The 20858-nt window shown below is 44.9% G+C and overlaps 1 protein-coding gene across 1 annotated transcript in view; it reads left to right on the top strand.

Annotated features, from left to right (window-relative positions):
* il1rapl1a (interleukin 1 receptor accessory protein-like 1a) overlaps positions 1–20858 on the top strand; it is a gene marked incomplete at its 3' end in the record, with an annotated part of 226254 nt that overhangs the window by 184689 nt on the left and 20707 nt on the right. The window contains exon 6 of the mRNA XM_079518730.1: positions 10417–10549. Within this exon, the coding sequence (XP_079374856.1) occupies positions 10417–10549 (133 nt within the window). The remainder of the gene's footprint in view (positions 1–10416; positions 10550–20858) is intronic.

Here is a 20858-nt window from a genome sequence, read left to right as displayed (position 1 = left end):
AATATTTCAGGACCTTTTCTCCAACACCATTTAGGGGCTGGCGGTGGCTCAGGGGGTAGAGTGGCCGGATGGGGGTCCTTGACATGGAAAAGGTTGAGCACCAACTGACACAGAAACATAGGTTTTTCAGAATACTGTCAACGTTTAGAAGGCATTTGTAGAATCGTAAATGGGTTAAATTGAGACATTTAGACCCAGGTAAGTAGTAAGTATACCCTTAGGGCTCCATTTTCGTCACCGCTCCATTTTCGTCACCACTAAACCCCTTATCCCTAAACTTCTTTACCTTTTTTACTATTTTGCAAAACATTTAAAATGGCCAGTCTACAAGCTCACAACGTGTCAATGTAGATTTTAATAGTAAAAAAAAAAAAGGCTAAGAAGTTTAGGGATAAGGGGTTTAGCGGTGACGAAAATGGAGCCCTTTATCCCTAAACTTCTTTGCTTTTTTTTACTATTTTGAAAAACATTTTTGAATAGTTCAACTAGCCAATCTACATTGACACGTTGTGAGCTTGTAGACTGGCCATTTGAACTATTGAAAAATGTTTTGCAAAATAGTAAAAAAAGGAAAAACAATTTAGTGGTGACGAAAATGGAGCCCTTACTGTCTCCAGTAAGGGCACAACAAGCGCGAGCTGCCTCTGGTCTGTGCTTTCTCTGTGAGAGAGAGCCAGGTTCCGATGCTATACGGTATACGGCATAGGACAAAAACCCTATACAGACTGCAGCTTTCATCTGAGTCCAAAGAATGTGTGTACACTACACGCTCAGAGTTAAATTACCACAGAGTGAGGATCTTATACCGTCTCCTCCCCCTGCAGCCTTCACCCTGTCTCCGTCTATCCCTCGTGCCGTCTCTCAGCCGAATGGCGTCAAAATTGAATCATTAGCTCCAGCTCCGAGTGCTGAGATGAGACTTATTATCAGTTGTGTTCTCGACTGTCCTCTACCAAGGACTGCTTGTGTGTCAAGCGGGCCTGTATAGCGGTGACTATACCGCCAATGGCTGCTCTGTGAGAAATATAGAGAGGGATCCTCAGAGGAGCAGGCGCTCAAATAAAAACGAGGTCTTCTCTCCCGTCAAAGGTTCATACATACTCAGTTTTAGGTAATCACCTTATCACCGTCACCTGTCACCGTCACCTTCATAACGAGTCGATGCCATCATACTCGCGGTGATGTCCTTAAGCATTGACCCCTGTTTCAGATGCAAAAACCCTGTGCCTGCAAAAACCGCCCACTCAACATCTAGACCAATCAGTGAACGGGGTGATATAGCTCCAGAGTGAAAGGACTTGTCTGATATAGTAAAAACAGAGAGATGTGTCGGGGTCCGCGGTGATAGCTGATCATCACCTCGACTGACGTAATGTTGTAGTTTTCCGACCCTTTAAAAACTACACCGCGGTTGATAAGCTATCACCAAAAACTGGAGTATGTATGAACCTTCTGTATGTATGAAACTTCCTGCCGGGAGGGAGGGGGGAGGGGGGGGGGGGGGGGCAGGGTGTCAATCACTCCGAAGATTACATGGATTTGTTCCACACCCACACATATAGCATGCATGCCAACACACACACACACACACGTGCATGCGTGCACGCTTGGCACGCACGCACGCGCCAATACGCAATCGCTCAATCATGCTCTCGTGTACACGAGGCGCATGCACACTCGAGCGGCAGAGGAACATCTTTCATGCCATTAAATCCTGCCAAGTGCTGTAAATGGCACATTTTATTCTCAGGGTTTTAAAAAGGTTACAGTGGTAGACTTGATTTGGCTTTGCGTTTTGTTTTTTGGTCGGGAGAACAATTGTCCGCACAGACATACTTTGTCGCCAACGCACATGCTTAAAACTGAACCGGGTGTGTGGAAGTCTTCTCTTCATACTTCATATGATTCTGAAGTAAAACTAATTCCTTTTTTGTACTTAATTGGGCTTTTAGACTAAAGTGTTATCGTATTTTTTAAGTCTCCTGTGGACAGGTGATGAAAACTAGCACTTCTGCTAATAACACTGTAAGCAACGCATCTATACAAATTGTACAATTGTGCAATGGGATTGTGATGTCCATGTCAAATAAATAAACAGTAGAAGAAGAAAAAAGTCCTTCTGCACACCTACAGTGGACAGGTGCGTCGGATAACTGGAGAAGTAGAGAAAAAAGGATCCCGGTGTGTCTTCACTTACAGAATTAGATTTATAATTCTTTTTTTTTTGTAAATGTTTTATCCCACAATTTTGCAACCCTTTTTTTCCCACCCATTGTCAATTATCTAATGTAATCATGGGCGCTACACTCAGCGGACTGACCTCATGCTTCCTTCTATGCATGAGGAGTCCAAGCTGATTCTTTTCACCTGACAGGGGAGAGTTTCCCCGGCCCGGACGTAGCGCGTGGAAGGAACACGTTATTCCGACCAGTTCCTTTCCCCTCCATCAGGTGCCCCGGCTGGCCAGGGGGAGGCAGTTTAGAGACCAGGATTACTGCATGTTTTGTTTTTTTTTATGTTTTTTTGTGGCTTTTGCCTTTATTTTATATTTTTTATGGAGGGACCGACAGTAATGGGGAGAGAGATGGAGGGGGAAGACATGCAGTGAAGGCCGTCGGGATCGGGAGTCGAACCCGCGGCACACTGCCAGACTGGATTACCAGCCAAGGTGCCTGGACCATTGAGCCATGGCCCAGGCCAATTACTGCATGTTTTTGTGAGGGTATACACCTACCCTAGGGGACACGGGGGGAGAACATGCAAACTCCACACAGAAAGGCCCTTTAGATTTATAATTCTAATAAATAAACATAACATATAAATAACCATAACATAACCTGTAACCACTGGCGTCCTCCTGCGTATAATATCGCTGTGATTATGCACGCTTGGCTGTGGCGGGCGAGGGGAAGCCATTCATCACAGCACTTTTATATAGGCATTGTATGTATATGTCAATATCCATAGATAATGATGGAATGCTCCGTGTTGAGAGCACAGCTGCTCGTTTCATGTTAACCCAGTTTGGGCGGGAACCCCTTTTGGTGTTTTAAAAGCATTATGTCATACTTTAGCTATTGAAAAATAGCAGATCTACAAGCTCGTAGCGCGGCACCGAGTGCCGCGCTACGAGCTTGTAGGTCTGCTATTTTTTTTTAAATCGTGAAAATGTGGCACAATATTCTTTCAGAGCGAACGTTTTTAACTCGAAAAGTTTGCTTCTGGGAGGTGTCCCTGGAACAACATGTTTTCAGATGTGGGTCGGAGGCCAATTACATATAATTCTAGGGGTCCTTGACATGAAATAGTTTGAGCACCACTGACATAGAAACATAGGTTTTTCAGCAAACTGTCATGATTTAGAAGACATTTGTAGAATCTGGTGTCAGTCCTAAATGTGTTAAAGGGGGGCAGGTAAAGATATAAACGAGCCTATATGCCGTAACACTTTGCTGTGTGAGTGCTTGTCATGTTTCTTCCTGATTGTCGCATGGCCACGGCATGCTTTTTAAAGCCTCCCGCCAGCCCCAAGGTCATAGTTTAACTTTGCCCCTGTTTCCCTCTCTCTCTCTTCCCATAATAGCTTTGCTTGTAATTTATTGTATTGTTCTAATGAAATGGACTGCTGGGCCTTTAAGTGTCTGTGTTTTAGCATGCATGCATATCATGGTTATCAAGGTTTGCAGAGCATGCCACGCACGCACGCACGCACGCACGCACGCACGCACGCACGCACGCACGCACGCACGCACGCACACAAACACAAACACACTGTTTGTCTCAGTGCATGTGCATATTTATTTCTTTGCATACCTGCCTATACTTGTTTCAGTAGATAATAATGTGCACTGGCTTTTCTCATATGTAACATTATTAATTAAGAATCTGAAAGATTTCCCTCTTTCAGACAAATGAAGCAAAGACAAAGGGCTATTCTTGTATAAGTTACCAAGGGTAACGTGGGTTCTGATAATAATCATGTTGCTATGCAATGTGACAATGGGAGAGAGCAGAGGAATTTCCAGAGCCGCTCCTTTTCTGTAACTCTCGATGGCGTGGGAGTTATTCACCTCATTGTTAATAGCTTTCTGACCATGTGTTCCAAGCTTCAACCAGCTTGTCCGTATCCCCGTCGTCCTGCTGCTTAACGACCACAAACACAGTGTCTGTGACTCTGTGTAGCTTAGCATCTTTGTATCTGCCCGTGTGGGCAGCATAACATTGTGCCAGAGTAGAAACGTCCGTATCCCCCCCCCACTGCACCAACTTACATGTCCAGGTGCTCCTTTGAGAACTATAGCCCAAAATAATAATGTGTCCCCAATGCTTATATGAGACAATTTACTTCTAGAAACTTCTATGACAGTGCTGACATAATGAAGTGACATTATTCCGGTACAGTGTGTCAGTCAGCCCTTCGGTCGCCCGTCGCCTTAAGGCGTCTTACTGGTTTTATACTTTGCTGGCTTTATAATGAAGGAGTCATGCCAGTCTTAATGCGCAAAGACAAAAAAAAAAGAATGATATCTGTATGCAGGGCTGTGTGTCCGAGCTGTACATTTCCTCCGTTTCAACAGCCTTTTACCAGCAAGTACAGTAAAGTGGCAGGGCGAGTTATACAGTGTAGTTACAACGTGAACATGCAACCGCAGCCTCTCCGTCCTGAATTGATCTGCACAAGGTTTTTGGACGATGGGTTGGAAATGTATAGGGTTGACTATATACTGTACTCCGGTATAGTGTGGAGTCGGGGAAAATCCGTTTGAAGCTGCTGTGGACTTATTGTAATGAATAAAACATGATTTTGTACAAACTCTGTATGTGTGGTCTAGGGTATGTTAAAGGCCAATTCCGGACAAGCAGTTTTTTTACCTTAAAGGGACATTCACCCTTTTTGCAACAAAAAAATATGTTAATGACATTTATAAGATTTAGAACACTTTCCTGGGGGTCTTTATGTGTGTAATATGTGGTTTTAGATATTTTAGATTTTAGCAGTGAGCCCAGTGTCTCTGATGTCATGGACACTGGGCTCACTTACTTTCTGGACTACATGTTGTCTCCCCCAATCCACAAGGAGGAGCCGTGCACCAAAGCATTATGGGAATTGTAGTTCAGGAAGTAAGTGAGCCCAGTGTCCATGACATCAGAGACACTGGGCTCACTGCTAAAATCAAAAATATCTAAAACCACAAATTACACACATAAAGACCCCCAAAAAAGTGTTCTAAATCTTCTAAACGTCATTAACATATATTCTTTTGCAAAAAGGGTGAAATGCCCCTTTAAGTTGTAGTCTCGTATCCATTCGTCACAAAAAAAACAGAAAAAAACACGCCGAGCGTTCCATACCGATTTAGCGGATATATACCCTCCGTTTCACCAGCTCAGTGGCCTTGTGGTTAGAGTGTCCGCCCTGAAACTGGGAGGTTGGGGTTCGATCCCCGGCCGGGTCATACCAAAGACTGGGGGGGTCAAATCTACTAATCAAATGATTCCCGAGCGCGGCATGGCTGCAGCTCACCGCTCCTTGGCTGCGGCTCACCGCTCCAAGAGATGGGTCAAATGCGGAGAACAAATTTCACTGCGGTAACGGGTGTGACAAATCGTACGACTTTGACTTTGACTTTCCGTAGCCCTGCATACCCTTGAGATATAGATCTCTTCTTCAATCGCGTGAAAATGTATACTTTTTTAGTTTACATCTGTTCTGTGAAAGGTTCCATGGAGTGTTGACATGACATGACATCCGCATTGTGTAGAACCAGCGCAAGGCCCGCCTACTTTTTTCTTAAAGCACCAGCATCCAATATATATATATATAATTTGTTTTGGGTTAATATACACATTATCAATAGAATTCAGTTAAAAAAAACGGCTAGGGCGGAATTCTCCTTTAACATTTTCCCTGCGGTGATTAAACAATCGTGTTCCAAGATCTCCCTGTCGGGTTTACACTATAACCTGTGAGAAGCCACTGCGCCCACTTTGTCCTTGCTTTGTCATGAAAATCCACTTTAAAACGGTGTAATCGCTTGTCGTAGTGTTGAAAAGTGTTCCAAAGTGGCAATCACAACAACAGAGCGCAGAAGGAACCCCCCCCCCCCCTCCCCCCGCACGCATTGTAATGCATCGGGCCTCAATTTTCCATATAATACAATATAAGTAGCACATCTGCATGTTGGCTGGAGGCTCTCCCTACTTTTCCATTGAGAAATGTAGACCCATGGTTGACCAGCATCAGCCCTGCCTGAAGCTCATACATCCTGTGCGTGCGTGTGTGTGTGTGCGTGCGTGTGTGCGTGCGTGCGTGCGTGCGTGCGTGCGTGCGTGCGTGCGTGCGTGCGTGCGCGCTGATGATCTGGCAGTGATAACTGTGATGGTGGGCACGCTGGCGGTGGTATACCAGGTACATGCAGTGATGGTTGTGGCTCAGTAGTAATAGCTTGGGCCTGGGCCAGCCTGGGCTCCCATCAGCTCACTGTCCGCCTGCCTGTCTCTGCTGCTCTGACTGCATGGGGAAGGTGAGAGCCTCGTATAGGAGAGCACAGCTGCCTGTTGGATTAGAGGAAGACGGCGGGAGGCCGTCGGCACTCGGCAGTTTATCTGTGATTTCCCCGGGAGCACAGTGGAGACTTCCTCTCGGCGCGGGAGGCCGGCCGGCAGCGTGAAATTCCCAGATTGAAAGTCATCTCTGGGATAAAGCAGCGGCAGTGGGGAGCATGAGGAACCACCAGAAGAAACTGTGGAAGCTTGCCATATTTTTGTGCACAGTGCGCACGCACGCTCGCACGCACAGGCACAGACACAGACACACACATACATACACAGACACCAATGTGCACCTGTGTAGCTGCTTATAATGTCTGTTCTCAATTTGAGCATTAGGCAATCCAGCGAGACCTTTAGCTATTTGTGTCTGCATCTCTATATCTCTATGTACAGTAATTGTGCGTGTGCGTGCGTGTGCGCGTGTGTGTGTGTGTGTGCGTGCGTGTGCGCCCATTGGTATACGCATGTTTGAGCTGACAGTACACATAGGTCCTGGTTTGCTATAGGTATATACAGCTTGTACTTGTAGCCTTTGTAGAGCCTGCCTCTGAACAAATACCAAGCTGAGAGTGGCTGTTGAACTTTGGAAATGTCAGCCACTGCTCTTCACAGACGCTGCTATCAGCTCATTCCTTGGTGTCCTCCCAACCCTCCAATGCCTGCAACAGCGAAAACTTTCTTTGTGCCGTGGCTGACCTACCTAAATCTTTTGAAGTTGTGTCTGGCTTGTGGGTCGGGTTAGGGAGGATACGTGTCCTCAGCTGGAGCTCGAGTACACAGGCCGAATTTAAAACATAACCTTGCGAGATTTCATCTGGTCTATGTCTCCTGTTGTGTGACATTGTTCCAAGGTCGAGGAATTCTGGGAATGTGTCCCTTGAAGTGATTAGTGTGGCGAGCAGGGTTAGCAAGAGCACTGCTTCTTAACTCAGAGTCCAGGCAGGGACACCCAGGGGGGTCTTTGAGGGTCCAAATGTAGCCTTAGAGTTAAATTAACATGAGGATGTTACAGTGTAGATTGGGGTCCCAGAGGATAAATATCATATAAAATGGGGGTCTGTGCCCTAATGGATATCAAACTGGGGGTCCTTGAAATTAATACAAAATCACACCTGTGTGAAGTGAGCAGTGCAACTGTACCGTGTGGGGGTCCCCGCAGCATCCAGACCCCCAGGAACGCGCCCAGGGGGCCGGCCCGGTTCCCGGCGAGCCGCCCCGCGTCCGAAATGGTTGTGAAATGACAGAGTTACCATGTGTGGGTCCCCAGGGGGTCGCTCTACTGTACTCTACTGTACTGTCACTGTACTGTACTGTAACACCCCAAATGATCATATACTGTATACAGTTAATATGTGTGTGTGTTAGGCTGCGCAACAGTGACACTTTGTTGTGAAAACCAACCAAAAGCTACTTTCGTGCTCGGACACAGCCAGGGACCCAGGTACCCAGGCAGGGACACACATAGCTGTCTATAGGAGTGGTTGAAGAGCCTACAGCACTATAGCAGCATCCAACCAGAAACAGAGTTCAATGCACTGACTGGGCTGTCATGCTGAAGCCATGGAGCTATCCATGGTGCTGAAACAGTCTTAGTAGACTTAAAGGGATATTTCGCTCAAAAAAACAAAACAAAAACAAAGTAGTAGTAAAATAAGCATTGACAAGCATCCTAAAAAAGGTACATTGATCATTTTTCACCTATGACACCTATTACTTGATTCAGTAATTCGTTTTGATGTTTTAGTCTCCTCCGGAGGACGTTCTTTTCCAAAATAAATAAAAACAGTAAATGATAAATCACGGCCCCCTCACGTATAAGAAGGACAATATCAGTCACCAGAAAATAGCACGGGTGTTTTCAATGAATATATCATTGTTCAAATGGTGTTTGAAGTTCTAATGGGTTTGTATAGGATGGCGGCGGGGCAGCTAAAGTGAATATCAAATGTCTAAATAAATACTGAATCAAGCAACTCAAAAACTGTCACTGTTCACATAAGCCTGAGTAGACGATAACGTTTTTTTTGGAAGTGAAATATCCCTTTAAGAAGGCAAAATATTCACCCCAGAAAAGACTGCCATTCGCCTCACACTCCTCCTTACATGCATTCCCTGCTGTGAGACAAGCCTCTCCCGCATCCCCCCGACCCCCTTTAAGCTTCTGTCCCGGTCCTTCAAATCTGTACGTCTGGCCCTCAGCCAGACACTGCACACACACACACATGGCCCTCCGGAGGGGAGTGTCCTTCATCACAGAGTGTCTGATGATGTACTGTTTACATGCTGCTGGGTTGATTCATTGTGAGACAGTGGCTTGTGATTGCTGCACTCAGTCTCAGTGCCCTTTGAGAACGATACTTACAAAGTATACTATACCTATGTATAGCATACTGTGTGCGTGTTTGTATGTGTACATATAATTACGGCAATTACGGCTTTGAAAAGGCCTTGCATGGGAGATGAGAGTTTTTTTTCTTCTAATCGGCCCATCTCTAATTGGCTTACACAAGGTCTTAAATGTACGTGGTCATTTGGCAAAAAGCATTAGCATCTTTCCGTCTGGCCCATCAAGGATTTTGAATTAGAAACAGTAATTCATTTGAAAATTGTGTCTGCACAGGTTTGATTGTCAGATACTCAGGTGTACTCAGGCACTGTCCTTATAGATAATCTGCACCGCAAATTCTTATTACAGGTTTGAAACGTTGCTCTCTTATATACGCTTATCAATTATTATCTTCTTCTGCTTTAAATTACGTGGAATAAATCTGATAAGAAACCAGCACGTGGAACAGAAGACAAGCAGCATCACGTGAAACGCTGATGCGCCCACAGCCCCACACACACATCAGCTCTGTCACCTGCTGCTGTTCAATCCTGACCTTCCTACCCAGCCACAGTTCTAAAAAAGAAAAATAAACATTAAAGTAAGCGTTCCCTCCATTGCCTCTCGCTCCAACTCTTCTCCCGTTCATGGACACTGATTCTCCAGGGGAGTTTATAAGGAAGCTCTTGAGTGCCCCCCTGTGTTCAGTCCCAGTTTATTTACATCGGGGACCTGTGTGTTTTGTTTGTATGTACAAGTATGTGCGTGCGTGGCTGCGTGCGTCATTGTGTATGTGCGTGCGTGCAGTTTTTTACACTCTCCAGAGTTACATTCATTATGAATTATTATTAGTTATGTGTTTGACGACCACAAAATCCAGAATAGGTGTTAAACATACATGCAAGCAGCAGGTCACTATACTATCTGCTACCAACGGTATATGATTCAGAGTGTTGCTGCTGTATAGTGTCTCAAGGCATATAACCCATTTAGGCCTGACGTCGAAATTTAAAAAAATGTTCTTCTAAATCCTGACAGTTTTCTGAAATATCTATGTTTCTATATCAGTGGTGCTCATTATTTCATGTCAGGGACCCCAAAAATTATATGTAATTGGCCGCCGACCCCCATCGCAAAATATGTTGTTCCAGGGACCCCCCTGGAACAACCCCCCCCCCCCCCCCCCCCCCCAAGAAGCAAAGATTTGAGTTAAAACCGTTCGCTCCGAAATAATACACTGTATATTGAAAGGTTTGCGCCACATTTTCACGATTAAAAAAAAAATAGCAGACCTACAAGCGACACTCGGTGCCGCGCTACGAGCTTGTAGATCTGCTATTTTTCAATAGTTAAAGCTTTAAAAAACACCAAAAGGGGTTTTCCTGTCCAGAATGGATAAACATATAAGGCATCAATATGACGTAATGCCTTGTGCCACAGCAGCACAGCACACACATATTATACTCGGGCGCAGCAGCAGCTTGGGCTGAGGCTATGGAGAGTGACAGTGTGTCATGTCTGTCTGCTGTCCTCAACAGGAGGTGCCCTCAACCTGACGTGCCGGGCGTTCTTCGGATACAGCGGAGACGTGAGCCCGCTCGTCTACTGGATGAAGGGGGACAAGTTCATCGAGGACCTGGACGAAGAGAGAGTACAGGAAGGCGACATCAAGTAAGATATCAGCCATGATATGAACATGCTATATGACTCAGGACGGACTACAGACATAGACCCAGAGATAAGGAGGATGTATATACCAACATCACTATGTGTCATTGTCCATTCACAAAGAGAGAGAGAGAGAGAGAGAGTGAATTGTCTTGCTATTAGGCTCTATTTTTGAGGGGAGCTAGCCCCTCCTATATACAGGTTTAATGTTTGTTTTTAGTTAGCGCCACTAGGAGGCCGACTTTTGTAAACACACATTTTTTGCTCCTCCAGATTTTGTCCAAAAATCCCGCAAATCGTTACACACTATCTCTAAAGTCATGTGTTCCAGCCGGATCTGTCCGATATTTCATATTCCATCATAATTGGCTAACATTGGCTTTCAAAGTTTGCAGGACTGGCCCGTTTTGAACAAAAAGCCTGAAATCATGAACGCAGCGTGCAGTTTACGTGAAATCTTTCACGCACTTTCCTACTAGGCTGAGGAATATATCCCACCCTTTTCACATTGGCCTGTTGTAGCGCCACCAACACAGGTGGATTTTTGCAAAACACATTTCTGGAACAAAATGCCTCAAATCATCCAATTTCACCCTTTTCACATTGGCCTATTATAGCACCACCAGGAGGCCACAACCTGACCTGCCCTGGTGGAGACCTGGGCACTTTTTCTAGTTAGACATGAATTGTGTTGCTTCGCACGTGTGAGCGTGTAGTTGCGTGCGTGCGTGCGTGCGTGCGTGCGTGCGTGCGTGCGTGCGTGCGTGCGTGCGTGCGTGCGTGCGTGCGTGCATCATGCGCAGACTCTGCGCAGACTGTACGCGTGATCGTAAGATGCACAAGCACCAACCAAGTGCACGCAGGCACACACATGTACAATGACTTTCAAAATATGTTCTATCATTTGCGAGCCCACGGTAATGGTTGGCACGCTACACCCCCGCAACTCCAGAATGTATAATATAACTAGCATCCATTAAAACGTTTTATTTATTTATTTTTTTACCTTTATTTAACCAGTAAAAACACATTGAGACTGAGTCTCTTTTTCAAGTGGGAACTGCATGGCCAAGAGGCAGAAACAAAATGACACTTCAATGCTACATCGTACATGTCAAATTTACACAACAGCCACAGAATACATCCATGACATACCTCAAGAAACCTATACAAAGTATAGAACAAATCTCCAACAATGGTACACTAACAGTGACCGGTCACTGTTAGCAAGAAATACACAATGTACATTTTAAACAGGAAAAAATAAATATATGGGCATATGCCAAGGCTAGTAGCCTACACATCCGCCTACACATCCAACATGTACAAGTGTTGGACTGTACATTTATGATGATCCTTTTGAAACTTCTCAAAGGAACTTTTCAAGGCCAATTTTAGTCTGAACTGCAGGTCATTCCAAACTGCTTTATAAATGAGAGTGTATAAATAGCTTGATAGATAGCCATCTTGTGACGCTACGCTTTTGTATGCGAATATTCACGTGTCTATAACTCGCCACCGCTCTTCTCTCTCTCTCTCTACTCTCTCTCTCTCTCTCTCTCTCAGTGCAATTTAAAAATAATAATAACGAGCGAGTTGATTTTCTCATGCCAATGAAGCTCCATTGAATTTATATTTCAAGACATGTTTGAGTGGAATGAGGAGATTTTTTATTGAAGGTGCAGGAGCAGCTCTCAGAGAGAGGAGAGCGCAATATTAAAATATTAAAATAAAATAAATATCACCACCATTCTCCCCCCCCCCCTCCCTCTCTCTCTCTCTCTCTCTCTCTCTCTCTCTCTCTCTCTCTCTCTCTCTCTCTCTCTCTCTCTCCCTCTCTCTCTCCCTCTCTCTCTCTCTCTCTCTCCCTCTCTCTCTCCCTCTCTCTCTCTCTCTCTCTCTCTCTCTCTCTCTCTCCCTCCCTCCCTCTCTCTCTCTCTCTCTCTCTCTCTCTCTCTCTCTCTCTCTCTCTCTCTCTCTCTCTCTCAGCGATGTGTAGCCTATTTGGCAAACACCTGTCACACACAGTCGCACACACGCATGCTCTAGTGATAACAATCAACTCTAATAACACGTAGTTTTGTGCGCACTCTTAAGTGGTCGCGCGACCAACAAAAAGCACGTTATCTTTATGCGTGCGTTAATGTGTGCGTTCGCCAAAAACGCATACAATTACACGTAGACGACGTGTAGTCGCGTGTATACCGTTAACACGTTATCGTGTTCCCATTGTGAGATGATGGGAAAGTACACGATGCGTCTACGCATTGATGTGCTGCGCAGACATCAAAGCATGCGGGTGAGTAACACGTTACTGATAATATTGACGGTGTTCGAGCCCCATAACACACGCACACACGCACGCACACTGTCTGTCTCTCTCTCTCTCTCTCTCTCTCTCTCTCTCTCTCTCTCTCTCTGTCTGTCTCTGTGTCTTTACCATGTCGCCCGCCCATTACATATTAAAAGTGGCTCCAGCAAGCCTCCCTCTCTACAGGGCCGTATAAGACATTTAAAACAACAGTTCCATTTCTATGTCTCTCTCTCTCTCTCTGTCTGTCTCTTTGTCTTTACCATGTCGCCCGCCCATTACATATTAAAAGTGGCTCCAGCTAGCCTCTCTCTCTGCAGGGCCTTATAAGACATTTAAAACAACAGTTCCATTTCCATGTCTCTCTCTCTCTCTCTCTCTCTCTCTCTCTCTCTCTCTCTGTCTCTTTGTCTTTACCATGTCGCCCGCCCATTACATATTATAAGTGTCTCTCTCTCTGCAGGGCCTTATAAGACATTTAAAACAACAGTTCCATTTCCACGTCTCTCTCTCTCTCTCCCTTCCCTGCGGTGTGTGTAGCACATTTAAACGAGTCCATTCTCTAGTCCGTCTGCATGTTTCCCATTAGGAGGCCTGCCTAGTGCCTGCCGCTGTTTGGAGAGACTGCAGCTCTGGGGAGACAGCGCTGTCAGATGGTTAACAACCGCCATCTTTCACAGCGCCACCGCCGCCGCTCGCTATCGGCCTCGCCGCAGCCACCTGCCTATAGCAGCATGGGGGGGGAGGAGAGGGTGGGGTGGGGTGGGCTAGGGGGAAGTGTTGTTTTTGGCAGCTAATTTTAGTTTTAGTCCTAGGGCTCCATTTTGGTCACCGCTAAACCCCTTATCCCTAAACTTCTTTGCCTTGTTTTACTATTTTGCAAAACGTTTTTGAATAGTTAAAATGGCCAGTCTACAAGCTCACAACGTGTCAATGTAGATGGCTAGTTGAACTATTCAAAAATGTCCTTAGTCTCTTGAATAGTTTTCATTTAGTCTTAGTCACATTTTAGTCACCTGGAATGTTTTAGTGTTAGTCTAGTTTTAGTCGACCAAATGTCATAAGATTTTAGTCGAGTAAATCTACAGTTGATTTAGTTGACTGAAATTTATTCTGGCGGGCCTTGATGTTGTCGTAATGACTGATTTTACACTTGCTGAAAATAGCCGATCTACAAGCTCACAAGCGACGCGTTGTGAGCTTGTAGATCTGCTATTTTCAGCATTCAACCAAGTGTAAAATTACTTATACTGGATCTCTTGTCCACTAGTCCCCTTCCTAACATTTTAGTCTAGTTTTTATTTGTTGACGAAATTGTCAATACATTTAGTCATTTATGTTTTAGTCATCAAAGCTTAGTTTTCATGTAGTTTCCATTTAGTTTTCGTCAGTGAAAAAAGGTAGTCGACGAACATTTTTCGTCTTAGTATTAGTCGACGAAAACAACACTCATGGTGGGGTGGGCTAGGGGGGAGCCCAGCAGGAGGAGAGGGTGGGGTGGGGTGGGAGAGGTGGGGGCATGGTGGAGGAGGGTGCAGATCCGCATATAGAGCAGTGGTTTTCGACCCTTTTCACGCCAAGGCCCATTATTTATTTATTGGGCATTTGAGCCACGGACGGACTACCATTCGATGAGATTTTTGCCTCGACTCGGACCCAAAACGAAAGAATATTTTGTTCTTGCCGGATAAGATTTCGTCCCCATGCTCTATTGATGTGGTATACCATTAGGAGAGATAACAGGCAAACGTTGATCAAAATGACAATTCTTCTACTTTCTCTGATTGTGTATAGACTGTAAATTAAGTAATGCACATGATTAACTCTTGAGAACACATCTGCGATATTGTGATATGTATACAACTCAAACAAGGCTTGCTTTAACCCTCGACTACCACACAACACAACACTCTCTCAGTTAATCGCTTGCCCTCTCGCTCGTTCATTCCATCGCCCCCTGATACTAAATGCCAGGATTCCCCCCACTCATCAGCTGAGGGTGTGTGGGGGGGGGGGGGGGGTCATCTGTTCAATAATTCATAGCGATATTTCATGCCAGCGGATCAATAATGTATTTGATCATGCATTCTTTATTGTCTATGCCATTACCCGAGGCCCGCTCTGATCCCGCCGATGCCTCTGCTTTACTCCCGCGTGTGAAGACAGCTCAGGAGAGGGATGGGACAGTGCACGGGGAAGTTGGGAGACATAAAAGACAGAGGAGACCGAACGCGAACAAATCTCTGCTTTTCTTCAAGGCCCTGCAGCCGAGCTTTCGCCCATTCCGATGATGCACCACATGGATGTCTTATACCAAAGTTTACCTCTGGAGTTCACGCCGGGCACCCACACAGTCTTAGATTGCTTTGCTTTATAACTAATGCATCAGCCGCAGCAGCACAACTCAAGCCCAGTAGCCCTGCAGAGAAGAGCACTCATACCTTGGAGCTCAGAATCTATGCAGCCTTCTATACTTACCCAACTCTGAGCCCATATTGATTTGGAGGAGTTAATTTCTATGGAAACTCGGGCCCATAAATTCTCATTTGCACCGGGGCCAGGACAGGGCTATTGTTGTTATCATAGCACGCATGACTGGACATTAGCATGGTGTGCAGAGATTAATAAATTAGCAAAACAAATCTGGCTCAGCATAATGAAGGACGTGATCAATAATTCATTGACCGAGTCCTGTTCGGACTGTGTTCTAGCAGGTGTGCGCTCTGGATTGAACGAATAAAGGGAATGAATAAGGTGGAAATTGATCACTAAATGAGCAGACGCAGTGGATTTTCTAATGAGGAAGTGAGAGAATATCGAAAAGAAAAGAGTGTCTGCAGCAGGCACGTTTGGAAATACCGCTGCAATTGATTCAGTCAGGTGTCTGTGTCAATAACACCAATCACCAATCACAAGATTAAAAAGAGGCAAATACAGACTTTTCACAATTAGTTTTAACCAAGAGTTGCACAGTTCTAGAAAGAATGTACAGCTGAACTAGGTCAAATGAGTCCGCCGTACTCGGCGCATGTCTTTTGTTTCTATCAATCAGCCTCTCGGCTCATGCACTTGTCTCTGTGAGCATCTGCCATTTAGATCACCATCTGGGTTGACACACACAGCACTTCTCACCACCTAGCTACTCACCTAACTTTCATCTACCCACCTAACTTTCAGCTACTCACCTAACTTTCAGCTACTCACCTTACTTTCAGCTACTCACCTAACTTTCAGCTACTCACCTAACTTTCAGCTACTCACCTAGCTTTCGGTTACTCACCTAACTTTCAGCTACTCACCTAACTTTCAGCTACTCACCTGACTTTCAGCTACTCACCTGACTTTCGGCTAACTTTCAGCTAACTTTCAGCTACTCACCTAACTTTTAGCTACTCACCTAACTTTCATCTACCCACCTAACTTTCGGCTACTCACCTAACTTTCATCTACCCACCTAACTTTCAGCTACTCACCTAACTTTCAGCTACTCACCTAACTTTCATCTACCCACCTAACTTTCATCTACCCACCTAACTTTCAGCTACTCACCTAACTTTCAGCTACTCACCTAACTTTCATCTACCCACCTAACTTTCGGCTACTCACCTAACTTTCATCTACCCACCTAACTTTCAGCTACTCACCTAACTTTCATCTACCCACCTAACTTTCGGCTACTCACCTAACTTTCATCTACCCACCTAACTTTCAGCTACTCACCTAACTTTCAGCTACTCACCTAACTTTCAGCTACTCACCTAACTTTCATCTACCCACCTAACTTTCGGCTACTCACCTAACTTTCATCTACCCACCTAACTTTCAGCTACTCACCTAACTTTCATCTACCCACCTAACTTTCGGCTACTCACCTAACTTTCATCTACCCACCTAACTTTCATCTACCCACCTAACTTTCAGCTACTCACCTAACTTTCAGCTACTCACCTGACTTTCATCTACCCACCTAACTTTCGGCTACTCACCTGACTTTCATCTACCGACCTAACTTTCAGCTACTCACCTAACTTTCATCTACCCACCTAACTTTCGGCTACTCACCTAACTTTCAGCTACTCACCTAACTTTCAGCTACTCACCTAACTTTCAGCTACTCACCTAGCTTTCGGTTACTCACCTAACTTTCAGCTACTCACCTAACTTTCAGCTACTCACCTAACTTTCAGCTACTCACCTAACTTTCATCTACCCACCTAACTTTCAGCTACTCGCCTAACTTTCATCTACCCACCTAACTTTCAGCTACTCTGCTCACCTAACTTTCATCTGCCCACCTAACTTTCGGCTACTCACCTAACTTTCATCTACCCACCTAACTTTCAGCTACTCACCTAACTTTCATCTACCCATCTAACTTTCGGCTACTCACCTAACTTCCAGCTACTCACCTAACTTTCAGCTACTCACCTAACTTTCATCTACTCACCTAACTTTCAGCTACTCACCTAACTTTCAGCTACTCACCTAACTTTCAGCTACTCACCTTACTTTCAGCTACTCACCTAACTTTCAGCTACTCCCCTAACTTTCAGCTACTCACCTAACTTTCAGCTACTCACCTGACTTTCGGCTAACTTTCAGCTAACTTTCAGCTACTCACCTAACTTTCAGCTACTCACCTTACTTTCAGCTACTCACCTAACTTTCAGCTACTCACCTAACTTTCAGCTACTCACCTAACTTTCGGCTACTCACCTAACTTTCATCTACCCACCTAACTTTCAGCTACTCACCTAACTTTCAGCTACTCACCTGACTTTCGGCTAACTTTCAGCTAACTTTCAGCTACTCACCTAACTTTCGGCTACTCACCTAACTTTCAGCTACTCACCTAACTTTCAGCTACCCACCTAACTTTCAGCTACTCACCTAACTTCCAGCTACTCACCTAACTTTCATCTACCCACCTAACTTTCGGCTACTCACCTAACTTTCATCTACCCACCTAACTTTCAGATACTCACCTAACTTTCATCTACCCACCTAACTTTCGGCTACTCACCTAACTTTCATCTACCCACCTAACTTTCAGCTACTCACCTAACTTTCAGCTACTCACCTAACTTTCAGCTACTCACCTAACTTTCACCTAACTTTCAGCTACTCACCTAACTTTCAGCTACTCACCTAATTTTCATCTACTCACCTAACTTTCAGCTACTCACCTAACTTTCATCTACCCACCTAACTTTCGGCTACTCACCTAACTTTCAGCTACTCACCTAACTTTCGGCTACTCACCTAACTTTCAGCTACTCACCTAACTTTCAGCTACTCACCTAACTTTCAGCTACTCACCTGACTTTCGGCTAACTTTCAGCTACTCACCTAACTTTCAGCTACTCACCTTACTTTCAGCTACTCACCTAACTTTCAGCTACTCACCTAACTTTCAGCTACTCACCTAACTTTCGGCTACTCACCTAACTTTCATCTACCCACCTAACTTTCAGCTACTCACCTAACTTTCAGCTACTCACCTGACTTTCGGCTAACTTTCAGCTAACTTTCAGCTACTCACCTAACTTTCGGCTACTCACCTAACTTTCAGCTACTCACCTAACTTTCAGCTACCCACCTAACTTTCAGCTACTCACCTAACTTCCAGCTACTCACCTAACTTTCATCTACCCACCTAACTTTCGGCTACTCACCTAACTTTCATCTACCCACCTAACTTTCAGATACTCACCTAACTTTCATCTACCCACCTAACTTTCGGCTACTCACCTAACTTTCATCTACCCACCTAACTTTCGGCTACTCACCTAACTTTCATCTACCCACCTAACTTTCAGCTACTCACCTAACTTTCAGCTACTCACCTAACTTTCAGCTACTCACCTAACTTTCAGCTACTCACCTAACTTTCAGCTACTCACCTAACTTTCAGCTACTCACCTAATTTTCATCTACTCACCTAACTTTCAGCTACTCACCTAACTTTCATCTACCCACCTAACTTTCGGCTACTCACCTAACTTTCAGCTACTCACCTAACTTTCGGCTACTCACCTAACTTTCAGCTACTCACCTAACTTTCATCTACCCACCTAACTTTCGGCTACTCACCTAACTTTCGGCTACTCACCTAACTTTCATCTACCCACCTAACTTTCATCTACCCACCTAACTTTCGGCTACTCACCTAACTTTCGGCTACTCACCTAACTTTCATCTACTCACCTAACTTTCAGCTACTCACCTAACTTTCAGCTACTCACCTGACTTTCAGCTACTCACCTGACTTTCGGCTAACTTTCAGCTAACTTTCAGCTACTCACCTAACTTTCAGCTACTCACCTTACTTTCAGCTACTCACCTAACTTTCAGCTACTCACCTAACTTTCAGCTACTCACCTAACTTTCGGCTACTCACCTAACTTTCATCTACCCACCTAACTTTCAGCTACTCACCTAACTTTCAGCTACTCACCTGACTTTCGGCTAACTTTCAGCTAACTTTCAGCTACTCACCTAACTTTCGGCTACTCACCTAACTTTCAGCTACTCACCTAACTTTCAGCTACTCACCTAACTTTCGGCTACTCACCTAACTTTCAGCTACCCACCTAACTTTCAGCTACTCACCTAACTTTCAGCTACTCACCTAACTTTCATCTACCCACCTAACTTTCGGCTACTCACCTAACTTTCATCTACCCACCTAACTTTCAGCTACTCACCTAACTTTCATTTACCCACCTAACTTTCGGCTACTCACCTAACTTTCATCTACCCACCTAACTTTCAGCTACTCACCTAACTTTCAGTAACTCACCTAACTTTCAGCTACTCACCTAACTTTCATCTACTCACCTAACTTTCAGCTACTCACCTAACTTTCAGCTACTCACCTAACTTTCAGCTACTCACCTAACTTTCATCTACCCACCTAACTTTCGGCTACTCACCTAACTTTCAGCTACTCACCTACCTTTCGGCTACTCGCCTAACTTTCAGCTACTCATCTAACTTTCATCTACCCACCTAACTTTCGGCTACTCACCTAACTTTCGGCTACTCACCTAACTTTCATCTACCCACCGAACTTTCATCTACCCACCTAACTTTCGGCTACCCACCTAACTTTCGGCTACTCACCCAACTTTCATCTACCCACCGAACTTTCATCTACCCACCTAACTTTCGGTTACCCACCTAACTTTCGGCTACTCACCTAACTTTCATCTACCCACCTAACGTTCAGCTACTCACCTAACTTTCAGCTACTCACCTAACTTTCAGCTACTCACCTAACTTTCATCTACTCACCTAACTTTCAGCTACTCACCTAACTTTCAGCTACTCACCTAACTTTCAGCTACTCACCTAACTTTCAGCTACTCACCTAACTTTCATCTACCCACCTAACTTTCGGCTACTCACCTAACTTTCAGCTACTCACCTACCTTTCGGCTACTCACCTAACTTTCAGCTACTCACCTAACTTTCATCTACCCACCTAACTTTCGGCTACTCACCTAACTTTCGGCTACTCACCTAACTTTCATCTACCCACCTAACTTTCATCTACCCACCTAACTTTCGGCTACTCACCTAACTTTCGGCTACTCACCTAACTTTCATCTACCCACCTAACTTTCGGCTACTCACCTAACTTTCAGCTACTCACCTAACTTTCATCTACCCACCTAACTTTCGGCTACTCACCTAACTTTCGGCTACTCACCTAACTTTCATCTACCCACCTAACTTTCATCTACCCACCTAACTTTCGGCTACCCACCTAACTTTCGGCTACACACCTAACTTTCAGCTACTTACCTAACTTTCTGCTACTCACTTAACTTCCGGCTACCCACCTAACTTTTGGCTCGTCCCCCTGCCTGGACTTCCTTCGAACAATAGCCGCCTCTTTGCAGGCCGTCACATTGTGCGTGGCAACGGGGTTCTGCAGCCCAATAATGTGTTCTATTGTGAAGACCGGAGGCTTCCCCTGAGAGCCGTGAATCATAC

The sequence above is a fragment of the Electrona antarctica genome, assembly GCF_951216825.1.
Source record: "Electrona antarctica genome assembly, chromosome: 13".
NCBI classification, from domain to species: Eukaryota; Metazoa; Chordata; class Actinopteri; order Myctophiformes; family Myctophidae; genus Electrona; species Electrona antarctica.
This window is presented reverse-complemented; position numbering and strand designations above follow the sequence as displayed.